Source organism: Poecilia formosa, unplaced genomic scaffold (assembly GCF_000485575.1).
Source record: "Poecilia formosa unplaced genomic scaffold, Poecilia_formosa-5.1.2 Scaffold873, whole genome shotgun sequence".
In the NCBI taxonomy this organism is placed as follows: domain Eukaryota; kingdom Metazoa; phylum Chordata; class Actinopteri; order Cyprinodontiformes; family Poeciliidae; genus Poecilia; species Poecilia formosa.
The window spans coordinates 69,499-83,841 of NW_006800812.1; the positions used below are offsets into that span (position 1 = coordinate 69,499).

General features: G+C 38.0%; 1 protein-coding gene across 4 annotated transcripts in view; it reads left to right on the plus strand.

The window, feature by feature from the left end:
* LOC103131914 (angiomotin-like) overlaps nucleotides 1-5,500 on the plus strand; it is a 28,482-nt gene extending 22,982 nt beyond the window's left edge. For 2 of the 4 annotated variants that reach the window (XM_007543647.2, XM_007543648.2), the window contains exons 4-6: nucleotides 1,289-1,433; nucleotides 4,388-4,480; nucleotides 4,897-5,498. In XM_007543647.2, the coding sequence (XP_007543709.1) occupies nucleotides 1,289-1,433; nucleotides 4,388-4,480; nucleotides 4,897-5,057 (399 nt within the window). In that variant the 3' untranslated portion in view covers nucleotides 5,058-5,498. Of the gene's footprint in view, nucleotides 1-1,288; nucleotides 1,434-4,387; nucleotides 4,481-4,896 lie in introns of all 4 variants that reach the window. The other 2 variants (XM_016667005.1, XM_016667006.1) reach the window with 2 other exon arrangements.
* The last annotated feature ends 8,843 nt before the right edge of the window (nucleotides 5,501-14,343 follow it).

Genomic DNA, 14,343 nt, shown 5'->3' on the forward strand with positions numbered 1-14,343 from the left:
GTGAGAAGGGATTTTTTTTTTTTATATATATGTAGCAGTGACATGCGGTGAGGTTCATAGCTGGTGAGGCAATGACTTAATCATAATCAGATTTACAAATACAGCCCCCAGTATGTTATTGTTTACACATGGAAATTTCAGCAAAAACACAGTTCCTTTACATGCCATCCATAGCCGCGCTGCTGCAGTAGAATAATTCCCTTAACTCAACGAAACTTGGAAATTTAGGTATTATTAATTTAGTGCTATGCTGCAAAGCAAAGGGAAAAACCAAAGTACAACTCAAAACCACTTCTTTCTCGCTCTCTGTATCTCCCAAGCTACACACAGACTCGTTGCCATCCTTTATGTTTCAGGATTCAACACCAAAAAACACTCAAATGTTTCCCACACAAGGAACAATACATTCAGTCTGTTGCAGTGGTATGGTTTTAGGTTTAATGTTTATTTTGCGATTATTAATAAGTGATTGCTGTGGTAGATTATAAGTACTGCTGATATTAGTTAATCTAACACAGCAGTTTGTGGGTTATGTTTCTTTTCTGCATTCTTTACACATACAAACTGTACCTCACAAAATGAACATTTCATTAATAAACTAAACAAAAAATGTTATTGCCGTCTTACCTTTACTTATAAATGAAGTCTGTGCGCCAGTCATTCTGCACAAAACTATCAGTTCATCCAAAACCAAGTCTATCCTTGACACAAATTGAGAAAAGATGACAAGGAAAGCAGTAATGGCTGTTTCTAGCAGGACATCCACAAAATCTGTCTTTTCTTTATACCACTCCGTTTGAGAAGAGCGGTACCCTTCTTTCTCGAAGCAAACCTTTCAGCTCCGGTGTTGGTCATCCTTTAGCATCATTTCCTGCTTTGATTGAAAATCCATTTTAGAAAAATGTTTAAGTGTTGAAATGTAGTCATTGGAGTTTCTCCAATGTATTGAAGGCAAGTTATGTATATCCCTTCTCCAACACACTTGAATTAAATGAAGCGCTTGTTACCAGGCCTCTGCAGAGCTTAATGACTGCTGGTGAGCGTATGTTGGAGCAGAGATCTAAAAGTTGCAGGATGGTAGCTCTTGAGGACTGGACTTGGACACCTCTAGTGCAACCTATCTTTTATCACTACATCATACTAATGAGTTGCAAAAGTAGCTTAGAGGTGGTAAGGGGACTATGTTAAAAAATAACTTGTGTCTGGCCATGACCAGCTCTAGTAATTGGTACTAAGTGGGTATACATCAATGAATCAGTCGCTTAATGTATGCTTTGTTTTTGGGTAGTTGGAAACAGAGATACAGCTAGTGTCAGAGGCCTATGAAAACCTTGCCAAGTCTTCCTCTAAGAGAGAAGCATTGGAGAAAACTATGAGGAGCAAGTTGGAGCTACAAGTGCGCCGACTGCATGACTTCAACAGAGACCTGCGAGGTGAGAACTGAGAAAAGGATTAATTATTTACTATTTTGTAAAGATGCTTTTGCAAGCTAGACAGTAGTTCAATGTGAATTTTAAATGATATGATAATTCTGTCAAAAATAATGTAGATCTAATTATCAGACAATATGAAGCATAAATGGAGACGTAAATATTCACATAAAGAACATTTATTGAACAAAACATGGATATGTTATACGTGAGCTTATTGTTCATTTGTTAGCTTTGGAATTTCTTGAGTTAACTCAGTGCTTCTCAATTCCAGTCCTCAGGCTGGAATTGCTCTGCATGTTTTAGATGTGCCTCTGTTCTAGAACAGCTGATTCAACTGATTGCATGACTATCAGGTACTGCAGAAGCCTGTTAATCACCCACAGATTCAATCCAGGTGTGTCGCAGAAGGGAAACACCTAAAACATGCAGATCAGGGGGGCGTGAGGACCGGAATTGAGAAACACTGAGTTAACTGAAGTTTTCTAATAATCTATTCTTCCCCCCTTTTTTTTCATTCATCATCCATGAGCTCTAAAATCTCTAAAATCTGGGTGGCTGCTCTTAACATCAGTAACTAATTTTTCAACATCACAGCAATCATGTCTCTTGTTAAATAACTAGGAAATGGTCTAACATTACCTTGAAGTTACTCAGCCATTGTCTACAGCAGAGGTTCCCAAACTATGGGGTGCGCCCCCTAGAGGGGGCGCTGTGCCATTGCAGGGGGGTCGGGAAGCCGTCTGGATGAAAAAAACAAAACAAAACATGAACGCTGTATGCGCTGGGTTTTTACCTTAGAATGGCCAACTCTCTGTTATTCCTATGTCAATTTGATACAGTAGAGGCTTCCATACTTCCCATATTTGTGTCCTCTGTCACTTTTATCAGCAGTTAAAACTGTTTAATCCGTTGTTAACATGTAACCTGTTCTTCCAAGCCGCCTTTAAACATCACAGCAATGTCATAGCGCAACATGAGCGCTATGACGCTCGCGCTGGGTTTAGACCTGTGCGGCAGTGAAGGAGACCTGCTGCTGCTGTACAGAGCCACGCAGGTGTGTTAGAATCATGGCAGCAAACCAGCAAAACGCAAAGAACTTTTCACAGTTTTTCCCCCAAACTAACCGACTGTTGAGTCATGCTGTTGGATGCAGGTAAAGTTAGCTAAAAGATGACTAGCTAAAATCAATACAGCACCTTAAGCTTGTTAACAAGTAGCCTGTAGGCTACTGATGTTGTCTATGTTCAGCTACGATTCATTTTGCCCCCCAAAGAGTTGATTCCCCCCCTTGTTCATCTGGAGCCGGAGCAGAGTATAACAGGGAGTCTCTAAGAATCCACCCCTCACCCCCTTCGCTCACACACATCGTTCAACCAGACAGCTATTTGTAAGCCATCCGGGGGAAAACACTGGGGGGCCCGGGAGAAAAAGTTTGGGAACCACTGGTCTACAGAATACCCACCGGCCACTTAGTGAGGTATGCCTTGGTGGTACCTAGTTAGACCCACTTCTTTTTCTTTATAACTGTCTTAATTCTTCATGACATAGTTTAAACAACGATGATATATTCCTGAGTTTTTGGTCTATAATGACCGTACATCACTATGGGTGCTTCAAAGATATAAGGTCATTATGTCAGGTGCACATCCATAATTAAAATTTCCTGTTACATCACTTCCCAAAAGTGCTGTGTTGGATTGAGACCTGATAATTGGACATTGGAGTACAGGTAACTTGTTGTCATTCCCTGGTAAAGCAGGTAGACTCTATTTAATCATTGCTCACCAGATACGAGTTCAAAATTATATCAAGCAAATATCTCACACCATTGAACCATGAGCAACTTAAACAGTTGTTGCAAGGTAGCATCAATCCATGCTTCCATGTTTTCTACTTCAAATTTTCACCCTAGCATTTAAATGTTTCAGCTGAAATTGAGATTTGTCAGAGAGGGTAACTGTTTTCTGTTCTTTTGTTATTCAGCTTTGAGGAACTGAATTGGGTGTTCTGCATAGTTACAAACTCATTGTATATTTTCTGTTCTCTGAATAATTCATTGTAAACCTGATAAATGGATGTGTATGAAAATTACAAAAGACCAGGAGTTTCTGAAATAACTGCTTGTGAGTTATGTTTGTGTGCATGCTGCAAATGGTAGAGAAATAACTTAGTCTTCCAGGAAAATCATTCAGATGACATCATTGCTGGTGATGCTGAAGTAAATCTTACATAGTTTTGGATAGTTTTCTTTTGCAATTTAGGGTTGCATTTGCTCTTCGGGAACCTTTACTCCAGTTGAATTAACTTTATACATTTGAAAAATATTGAAAATTACTGTCACAGGAACATTAATCAACTTTTAGATGAACTTGTAGCCTTTACTTTTAACATATCTATCATTACGTTTCTGAACTTCTCAATCAGCTCTTGCATTTGCTTTATATGCTCTGTATTAGTGCATAAAATTTGTTTACTTTAGATAGGCTGAATGAAAACCTTGAATGCTCCTGTCATAATATGATTTTATATTTAGCTTAAAACATAGCTATAATGCAAGTGTTAGTCGTCTCTTTATAGGTACCAAGAAATCAAATTATATTATTTTAACATATCAATAAAATAAACAGACATAAGTTTATGTTATAACATTATTTTCTGTGTTTCATTCCAAAGGCATGTACATTTAAATAAATATATATATTTAAGAAATAAAGCATTGTTGTAATTCACTGAAAGGGTGATGATCCATGTGTCTTCAGACTGAAATAAAGCCACAGTTTTTATCTCTCATAAAGGTTAACAAAAAATTATCTTATCCAAGCCATTGGATCCCCATTCTTTAATAAGACTTGTGACAACTTAACAAAGTGTTAACATGACAGATTTTTAAATTATTTTTAAAATATTATTTGTTTATGCATGTCATGATGCATTTGTCTTATGATATTTTAAAGAGCGCATGGAGACTGCTAATAAACAGCTCGCCTCTAAAGAGTGTGACAGCTCTGAAGACAATCGGAAAACCATCTCCCAGCTGGTTGCTCAGAGTGAGTGACAGGCACACACGCACGCACACACATACACACACACACACGCACACGTGACTCGGCAATCCAATTGTGTATTAGCTTAGAACATTTTTGAAACAACTCTGAACTGAGATATTGTGTATTAAAATTTGAAGGCCATGACCGCTCCAACTTGTAAATAAATGTATTTTTGATTTTAGAAGTGCCTTTCAATATTCCTTTTACTAGAGAAAGTTCTTTAGGGGTGTTGTAGCTGAATCAGCTTTTATTGATCATTAGATTTGTTGGAACTAAATTAAGCTGACTACAGGCAAGAGCCATGAAGCCAATGAATCGGCAGAATTCAGTCTACATGCATTCAAAATACACAAAAAGAAGGGGTGCTTTATATATTCAACGACCATAAATGTGTTTATATTCTATTGTCCATTAAGATAAAGAAATTCTGCGGGAGAAGGAAAAGCTGGAGATGGAGCTGAATGCACTTCGCTCAACTGCAGATGACCAAAGGAGACACATTGAGATCAGAGACCAAGCGCTGAACAATGCCCAGGCAAAAGTGGTTAAACTGGAGGAGGAGGTGAGAAAAATATAGATTAACTTTGTATCCTGATATATTACTAAATTATCTCAACAGATAAAGAAGAGGAGGCATTCTATTAATTGGACCAGATAACTGCAAATGTAGATCTTTGGGATTTACTTCACCCCTCAATAGCAAATGCGAGTGTTCTATTACAATATCAAACTAGAACTGCAAGCAGTTACAATGGGTTCTTCACCCAATCCAGCAGGTCCTTCCCATGCACCGCCCCATCTATGTAGACATCACTTGACATGCGTATTAATATGTTTTCCATACCCGGAATTAAACCTGCAGCCTCAGAGTCCATCACATTACTCAGCGAGCTATTTCACTGTGCTTACTCATGTTGGCTGAGAAAACAAATTCAAAATGAATTTATTGATCCTGCAAGGAAATGAAGTGAAATACATGGCTCAACCCAGAATCAAACCTGATTCAGAGTCCATTGCATTACTCACTGAACTATACTGTTTAATGCACTCATGTTCATAGTCAAACAGAAAGGGGATTCGCTGACATTTGATTTAGCATTGAGGGCACAGGACTGCATTATTTTAAGATAAATTATAAAAAAATCTAAATTGTGAATGTGTCCTGGTCAGTCACAATAAAGTATATCTGGATTAAGCCATTAAAAGTTGACAAACGTAAAATACACAAATGAAGCACCCTGACTGGGACGTTGACTGGGCCTGTGGCTGGCCCAGATAAGGTGGGTTTGGCACCATCATGTGGCCAATTAGGATCACTACACAATGTGGTCAGATTACACTCCTATATATCTCCCCTGCTTATAATTGCTTTTCGCATATAGAAATGTTGAAAATGCCCCTAAAATGTACCAGTTTGAGCTAAAATCTGAAAATTACACTAACTAATAAAACTTGATTCTCCTTTATAATATATATTTTTTATGTTGATTTGTTGAAATATGAATGGAAAAAAAAAACATTAAACATTACGAGCACTGAGAGTGAAAGTTTGATTCACTGTTATTCAAACAAAGAAGCTCAGATTCTTACTAAACTTTGAAGGATGACTGAGGCTGATGTGTTCCACTAGTATGAGCAGTTTAGTTAGGATGGAGAAAGAAAAAACAAAGTGAAGCATATGAAGATAGGTCCATACACAGAGTGGATGAAATATTCAGAACAATTCAGAGAAAGCATCCTGAAAATTTTAGCTCATTTGGATGAACGTGTGATTTTTTTTTAGATTTTTTTTAAAAGTTTGGAGGTCAAATGTAGTACTTTTCAAGTTTTTGTTAATAACCCAACCGTACTTCAACCAATCATGACCATACTCAAAATACAAGTTAGTACAAAGTTTGGCGGAAATCCGATCAGCGGTTTTTGCGTAGCAAATTTTGCAATTTTACAGCGCCACCAAGTGGTGGACATTGACAAAAACTAGCTAGACATGATCGATATTGTGTTTGTACTTGGTGGTACGAAGGAAACTGTGAAATGTTTTACGGTTCCAAAATTATGGGCAATTGAAATTTGCAGCTATATACGATGTTTAATTATGTATGTATTGCCATCACTGATTATATGTAAGCCTGTCACAATAACAAATTTTGTTGAGCGATTGTCTAAAAAATTATTGCGATATTGTTTAAAGACCTTTTGACACTCATTTAATAGAAATTACTAATATTGCATGCAATTTCGTGCCATATATAGATACACTTTATTTTCAAAAGAACACATAACACTGGAACTGATAAACTAAATAAACAAAACAACCAAAAACTAAAAGGATTCTCAGTCTCCATTAACAAAATACGTACTTGAATAAAAACTAAACAACATAAAGCCAAAGTGGAACTAAATACTGCATTCAACCAAAAGAGTGCAGATTATGAAGTCTGTATACTATTGTTAATCTTTCCTGATGAACCTCCAAACTTCGTGGGGGAAAACACAGGAGAGCTCCTTCTCACGCCTAGGCTGAAGTGGTTGGGGACTTCAGGGTTAACTCCCTTAGTGGTTCACAGCGTTCTGGTGCGGCAAGCAAGAGACAGTCAAAGGTTCCTTCGGAAGCTGAACATTTATTTCTAGTGCGGTAACAAATATACGACCACTAACTGAACGATCGCTCTCCTGCACATGGAACTCTACTTACCGTACTATAAGGCGCACCTAAAAACCTTCAATTTCCTCAAAAGCCGACAGTGCACCTTATAATCCGGTTCGCCTTATATATGGACCAATATTAAGCCACAACAGGTCTAGCAACTACGGTAAGCAGCCAGCGACTTCATTTTCGCCCGTAAAAGAAGAAGCGCACGGTGCATGCTGGAATAGTTGTCAGAACGCTGGTTTGTAATCTATTAATAAAATTTGACTGACCTATCTACCTACCCACTGTCTAGAACAGTGGTTCTTAACCTGGGTTCGATCGAACCCCAGGGGTTCGATGAGTCGGTCTCGGGGGTTCAGCGGAGCCTCTGCCGCGGAGGTAAAGACACATTTGTGTAAAGTCGTGATGACGCCACGCTTTGTCATCACTTGCTGCAGAGGATCACGTTACATTGCTTAGCCAATCAGTGCTGCGGAGGAGAACTGATTGAAGGAGCTCCACTCTCAGCATGGATTTGAACTTGTGTCTTTAATTACTTCAGCAAAACTCACAGTTTTACCAAATTCTGTAGCTTTCGGTGTACTTCTAGTTACATTACTAAATCAGAATATCGCAGTCTTTATTATTTATTATTAATTTTTCATTCTCTTAAGAATGTAGAGCTAATTAAATGATCTAAACAAAACCTTAAAGTGGTTCCAGTTTCTCTCGATGGCCAACCTGTTGAAACTGTGGCAAATTTTAAATACCTTGGGTTGTTCCTGGACAGTCAGCTCAACTTTGCTGAAAACACTGACTATATTTTGAAGAACTCTTCTCAGAGACTCTACCTTTTAAGAAGACTTGGTGATCATGGGGTGACCCAACTAGACTCTAGACTCTAGGGGTGACATAGGGTCACCCCTGTCTTGAATTTGGGGGGGAAAAAATCATATTTTATTTATCACTACAGAAGGGTTCAGTGAATGCGCATATGAAACTGGTGGGTTCGTCAAAAAAGGTTAAGAACCACTGGTCTAGAATAATGGTTCTCAATGTGGGCGGTACCGCCCCCCGGGGGGCCTTCAGAGGACAGCAGGGGGCGCTGGCGGAAATTTTTACAAAAAGGGGTTGCTGGGATTCCTTTGGGGGGCGTTTGGTCAAAGTAGCTCAAAGTCTAAACTGGTATTGTTGTGCATATAAGGTTTACACTTTAAACCTTATATGCACAACAATACCAGTTTGCTAAAACTGTATTGTGCAACATTAAAACATGCCTGGCTGCAACTGTATCGATGGCAGCTCTCCTTCTCCTCCTCTTCAGTGTTTGTAGCTTCTTGGCGCAGCTCCGCACCTGCTACTGGTAGCGTTACACCGGCTGATGACGTTGCTGTGATTCACTTTGTCTGGTATTTTTGTACAAATGTTTTGGCAGTTCTGTGATCATGTCAAAGCAGCAGCTTGTATTAAAAAGTGTTTTATTTCCGTTTGAAAGCTGCCCGCTTCCATGGAAGGACAACAGAAAATCGCTCTTATAAACATGTAATTACTAAAGTCACGATACCCTGACTCTGTATCCCTCTGAAAAATGAACCCATTTAAATAAAGAAATCCCTCCATGTTCATTTTATAGCGTTAACACCGGAGCTGTAAGTGGTCCGGTATGAAACGGGTGTGATGGAACAACACAGCACTTTTAAATTTCAATAATCGGAATACCGCAATTGTTTCCGTTGATTTAAAAGGTTTATGTCAGTCTGGCTTTTCCCCATCGATACGTTTCCCGAACCTTCACACCATAGGGGGTTAAAAAAAATAAATAACGACGCGCACATTGCGCAAAACTCTGAAACAGGAGAAGCGGGACATAAAACGGAGCGACGAACTAGATGTGAATTATGGCATAAAAACAGAATCCGACGCTGAACAGTGAAAAATCAATACATGATGTGAAACATGATGATTAGGCGGTGCAGCAGGTGATAAATGAAGATTACTGATGGTGAGCGTCAATAAACGATAAAATAAATCTAACAACAGGAAAGAAACTAAAGTGGACATAGCAATAAATCAAGAGAGGATAATATTAATCAAAGGAAACTAAATGTAAATGAATGAAGAACAAAATGCAAGAATAAACTAAGAACCTAAACTAAATACAGAGGAATAAACTTGTATGGCAAGACCTTTCGAGCAATAATTAATACAGAGGACTGTATGGCAAGAATAAACAGACACTATTTCCAGATAAAAGGTACAGTAATATTGCTGAAGTGCCATGGCTTTGTTGAGACCACATCTAGTACTGAGAATAAATATCTTACAGGCCATAACAGTAAAGAACTGATCACTTATTTATATTTTTAATTAGATTTATTTATTTCTTCAGTATTATTTTTCATGTCAATGTTAATGTCATGAGGCTGATGACTCCATGACACTTTCAATTTGACTCATTAAGATTTGATTAAGAACCAGATTTGTTCTTTGTCATTTCTGTCCAGTATCATCATATTAAGATATAATCCATGTTCCTGTCTCATATTTGTATGGCATTAAAGGATCTGGAACTTTTGTTTTTCCACTGAAAGCTCTGGTTTGCACACTAAATGCCATGTGGGTGAAATTTTATGGATGATACTCTGATGTCCCATTCTCCTGAAGGCGGCACAGAGCTGCACCACCAGAAACCAACAGAAACACTGAAGAGAAGAAGAGCTATGATTAATGAAGTTACAGTTCTATCCATGTTTTAATGTTGCAGAGCTCAGTCGGTTTGCAAATAGTTCAAAGTTTAAACTGGCATGTTGAACATCTTATCTGGTCATTTTGTGGAATATTTAACAAAAAGAAAATGGCACAGAATAAGAATAATTTTTACACTCTGATTGGCTGCTGTTAGGCCTACCGATTTTAACTTGAATGTTCATTGCATTTTTCATAGACACCTGTGAAAATAATTTCTATTCCCATGACTTTTTTGTTCTCTGGGAAATTATTTTTGATGATAAATACAGAAACAAGCATAAAAATCAAAACATCTACAATAGTGATAGTAATATTAATAATAAAATAATGGTCAGTGCAAAGTAGCCTACAAATTCTGATGTAATACAGTAATTACATCAAAAATTACTGTAATATATCTTTAAACCAAACAACATTCTTTAACATGCTCTATTTAGCATTATGAATTCTATCAATTTACAAAATTAATTAATTCACAAATAACTTTCACTTCTCTAAACCATATTAATTTTGTAGTTAGTGCTTTAAATTCAAGACCTTGCCCTCTTTTCTGAGATCTTTTGTATTTAACTATCAAAATAAAATATATTTTAACATTTAAGCATTTTAGCTTTTAACAATGTCCATTGTTTCAGTAGACAATAATATTTTACATCTTGCATACACAACTATTCTCTCAATATCAAACTGAAAAAGGCATAATGCTCCTTTTAATATTATGCCTCGGTACTCGGTTTCACACGAGGATATAGTTTATCTGGTTTTTCAACAAACCCATGAAAAACATCACATTTATAAAATAAAGAAACAAGAACAATGTCCTTTGAGTGAGAACTCTCTCAAAAAGTGCAAAATACAAGTTCAAATGAACTCCGCTGTCCTTCAGCTAGCTCACACACGTGTAGAGGCCCGCTAGCATTAGCTCTCATTAACCTTCATGAACAAGTCTCGTTTTCGTACACCATAACAATTACAAAGCGAACTTCGCGACTCATTAGTTGAGATTCGATTTAAGAACCTTTCAATTCTTCCAAGAAACTAATGTATATGTATAAAACACATTTTTACTGATCTGTGGTATGAGAAAGACGAGACACACACGTTGGGTGTGTCCGAATTCAGGATCTGCATCCTTCGAAGGACGTATTTGTAGGCCGATTACGTCATAGCGTGGCAACAAGGCCTGTCCGAATTCAAAGACTCCTTCAAATGCATCCTTCATTTATGTATTTATGTATCATAGACATTAATACGTAGCAGGTCGGCCCGTTGCTGCGATACATAACAGCGTCCGCCATATTGAATGTGGAATATGTGCCAGTAAGGTAATACAAGTGAATGGACCGAACTTTATAAAGTGCCGTTTTACAAAGTATTTTAAATTAACACCTGTCATTGACACATTTTCTCACACACATTAATATTTTTGGCAATCAAAGAAATGACTAAAGACAGAGTTTCTAACTTTTGATGTGATTATTTAATTGTTTCAGGGCATTTCTGAATAAAGAGCACAATGTTTTTATTTGATAGAAATGATTCTGATCATTTTTATATTGAAATTGATTAACAGACACACATTTACAGTGTTTTATTAAAGAATATAATTCCATAATTAAATAATACATTTGTCATAAGGTGTGTGGATGATGGTGAGGAGAGACGCCGAGAACCCAGGTATGGTGAAGATGATGAGTTTAATGATGAAAAATGCTCCAACAGTCCAAAAAACAGGCGGCACGGCACAGAAGTTAGCACGCAGCTAAATACCGGTAGCACTGACAATAAGAACTGACATGATGAGCTAATGCCAGCACAGGACTTCACAGTTCAACTGTGCGGGCAGACTAACAAAGACGACGTTGACATACGATAGACAAGGACCCAACGAGGAACACAGACAACAGGTGGGTTTAAATACACACGGAGTAATTAAGGGAATAAGACACACCTGGGAAACAATCAACGGGGAAGACACAGACTCACAGGGAACAGGACTACACAGAAAAACTCAAAAATAAACACACAGAACCACAGATCATGACAACATTTAACATTTCAAGACAAGACAAAATAATTTTCCTGTATTTATTTTTATACGTTATTGAGAAATGACTTGATTTATAAATCAGTCATTGTCAAACATTAAACTACATATTTTTCTTACTTTTTTCCAAAGAATAAATATTTATTACAGTATGTCAACTCTGCTATTGACAGCAAAGAGTGAAAATAATCCTAACAGAGTAAATTATTTTTATTTCATTACATAAGTTGTATTAATACACTAATACTTCAGATTGAGATATTTAAGAATACACAAAAAGTGAAAGAATATAACATTTACTTATTATACTGGGAACACTGGCCACAGGCTTCAGTCTGCTGGTCACACTGGGAGAACTCAATGACTTCTGAGACGTCCTGGTACACAGGCTAAAGCCAAGGATAAAAGAGAAATTATCCAAAAGTGTAATAGAAAATACATACAATATATGTTTCGTATATATTTCTTTCACATTCAGAAAAAGACATTTTCAGCATTTTGGGCTCTGACTCGTAGCATCTTTATAGCTAAATACCGACATGGTGAAGCTGAGCTGGAAACAGACTGAAGAACAGCAGCTCCAGCTCTGATCCTGACTGATCTTTCCTCACTAAATCCNATCAATATCTCCCTTCAGATATCCTGATTCTGACCAGAGGCATGTAAACTTCTGAGTTCATGGAGGGGAAAAAACTGCAAACATTCCCAGGTTTTTGTACGAACTGGTTGTGATGGTTCCGATCAGAACCCAGACGACTGGTTCTGATTGGACTATAAATCAATAACAAACGCTTTAAAGACGTGATTAATATATGATCAATAGATAAAACATATATGATCAATAGATAAAACATCTGAATGAATGTTCAGTATTTTCACTATCTCTGATCCCAAACTGTACAGCATTCTGGGAGATGTAGGCTTTAGACGCTTAGCCTGGGTCAACTAACTCTCACTTTCTGGTTCCCTAGCAACAGCCTGTAGGGTAACAGACAGTTTCAAATTCCCCCTAATTTTGGTTGCCTAGCAACAGCCTGCTGTGTGCATGGCGCAACAGCAGTTTGAGGTTTCTCCACTTTGCCTCAGAATTGCTTTGAAATCAAAACATGAGCTGTGTCCGAATTCAGGGTCTGCATCCTTGGAAGGACGGATTTGTAGGCCGATTACGTCATAGCGTGGCGACAAGGCCTGTCCGAATTCAAAGATTCCTTCAAATGCGTCCTTCTTTTCCCCAGATTTGAAGGATAATTCATAGCGGGCTCCAACTGGGTGTTCAGGCAAAGCGTCAATGACGGTGAATAGCAACAAATTATTTAGCTATATAACACTTTAAATGACACAACGTGATTTGGTACAACGTTTTTAGGCGAGAATGTAAGTGTGTAAATCTCAAATATCTGCTCGGTTCATTAATACATCACCTAATTGCAATATTGGTCTGACATTTTTGGACCTGTCTGCTACAGCTGCATTAACAGCCCTCGCCAGCTGTCAGCTGGCCAGGCGCTCCAGGTTCAGTACACCGAGAGAAAACGCCTAACTCCTGGCACATTGTTATAAAAACTCCTACTAGCTTTTCCCAATGAGTGGGAGTTAAACATCGATATTATTCAGACAGGTCTGGTTGAAAAATGTTTGGTTTATAAAGTATTTCAAAGCAGAGTACATCGGTTTGTTTGATTTAATTAAAGTTAAGCCTTCAAACATAATAGCTTTATTTAACCGTAATGTCCTATCTGCGATGTGGAGAGTATTATATTTGTAAATGAATAATTTGTATTCCTTGTAGAAAATTGCAGTACACATTTGAACAATTTAGAATGTTCAGAGATTTCCTTTTTACTATGGAACATCATTATTATAAAAGGTGAAGAATAATATAGAAATCAGTAATACATGACTGAAAAACAAACTTCGGCTCTGTTGTTTTGTTTTTTTTTTCTTCTCCGCTCTCTGCTTCAGGCTGTCACGGTTGCTTGGCAACATGAGTTACGCTGAGGTGGGGGCAGGGACAGTTGGTGAAGGCTAGACCTGTCCGAATCCACAGATATTTTTCTTACAGTCTTAGTTTATTCCCGGCCTTTGAAGGACCCGTCCTACATAGACCGGTCCGTCGAGGGATTCAGACCCTGAATTCGAACACAGCTATATGAGTAAAAACTGGACAAGAGGTTAAAGGTCACATCACCAGTTCTGCTGTATGTCCGATAATAAAAAAAAAACTGATCCATAATTATCAATATAATTAAGTTTTCTAGGGTCAGTGTCAACCACACACACCCTGAGCGTGTGTGTGGTTGTGCCTGAGATGCAGGTCAGAGGTCAGCATGCTGTCTCCCCGCAGGGCGAGGACATCGTGTTCCTGGCGACGGACATCTCGCTGCCCGGCGCCGTGGACTGGGTCATGATGCAGTCGTGTTTCAGCCACCACTTCAT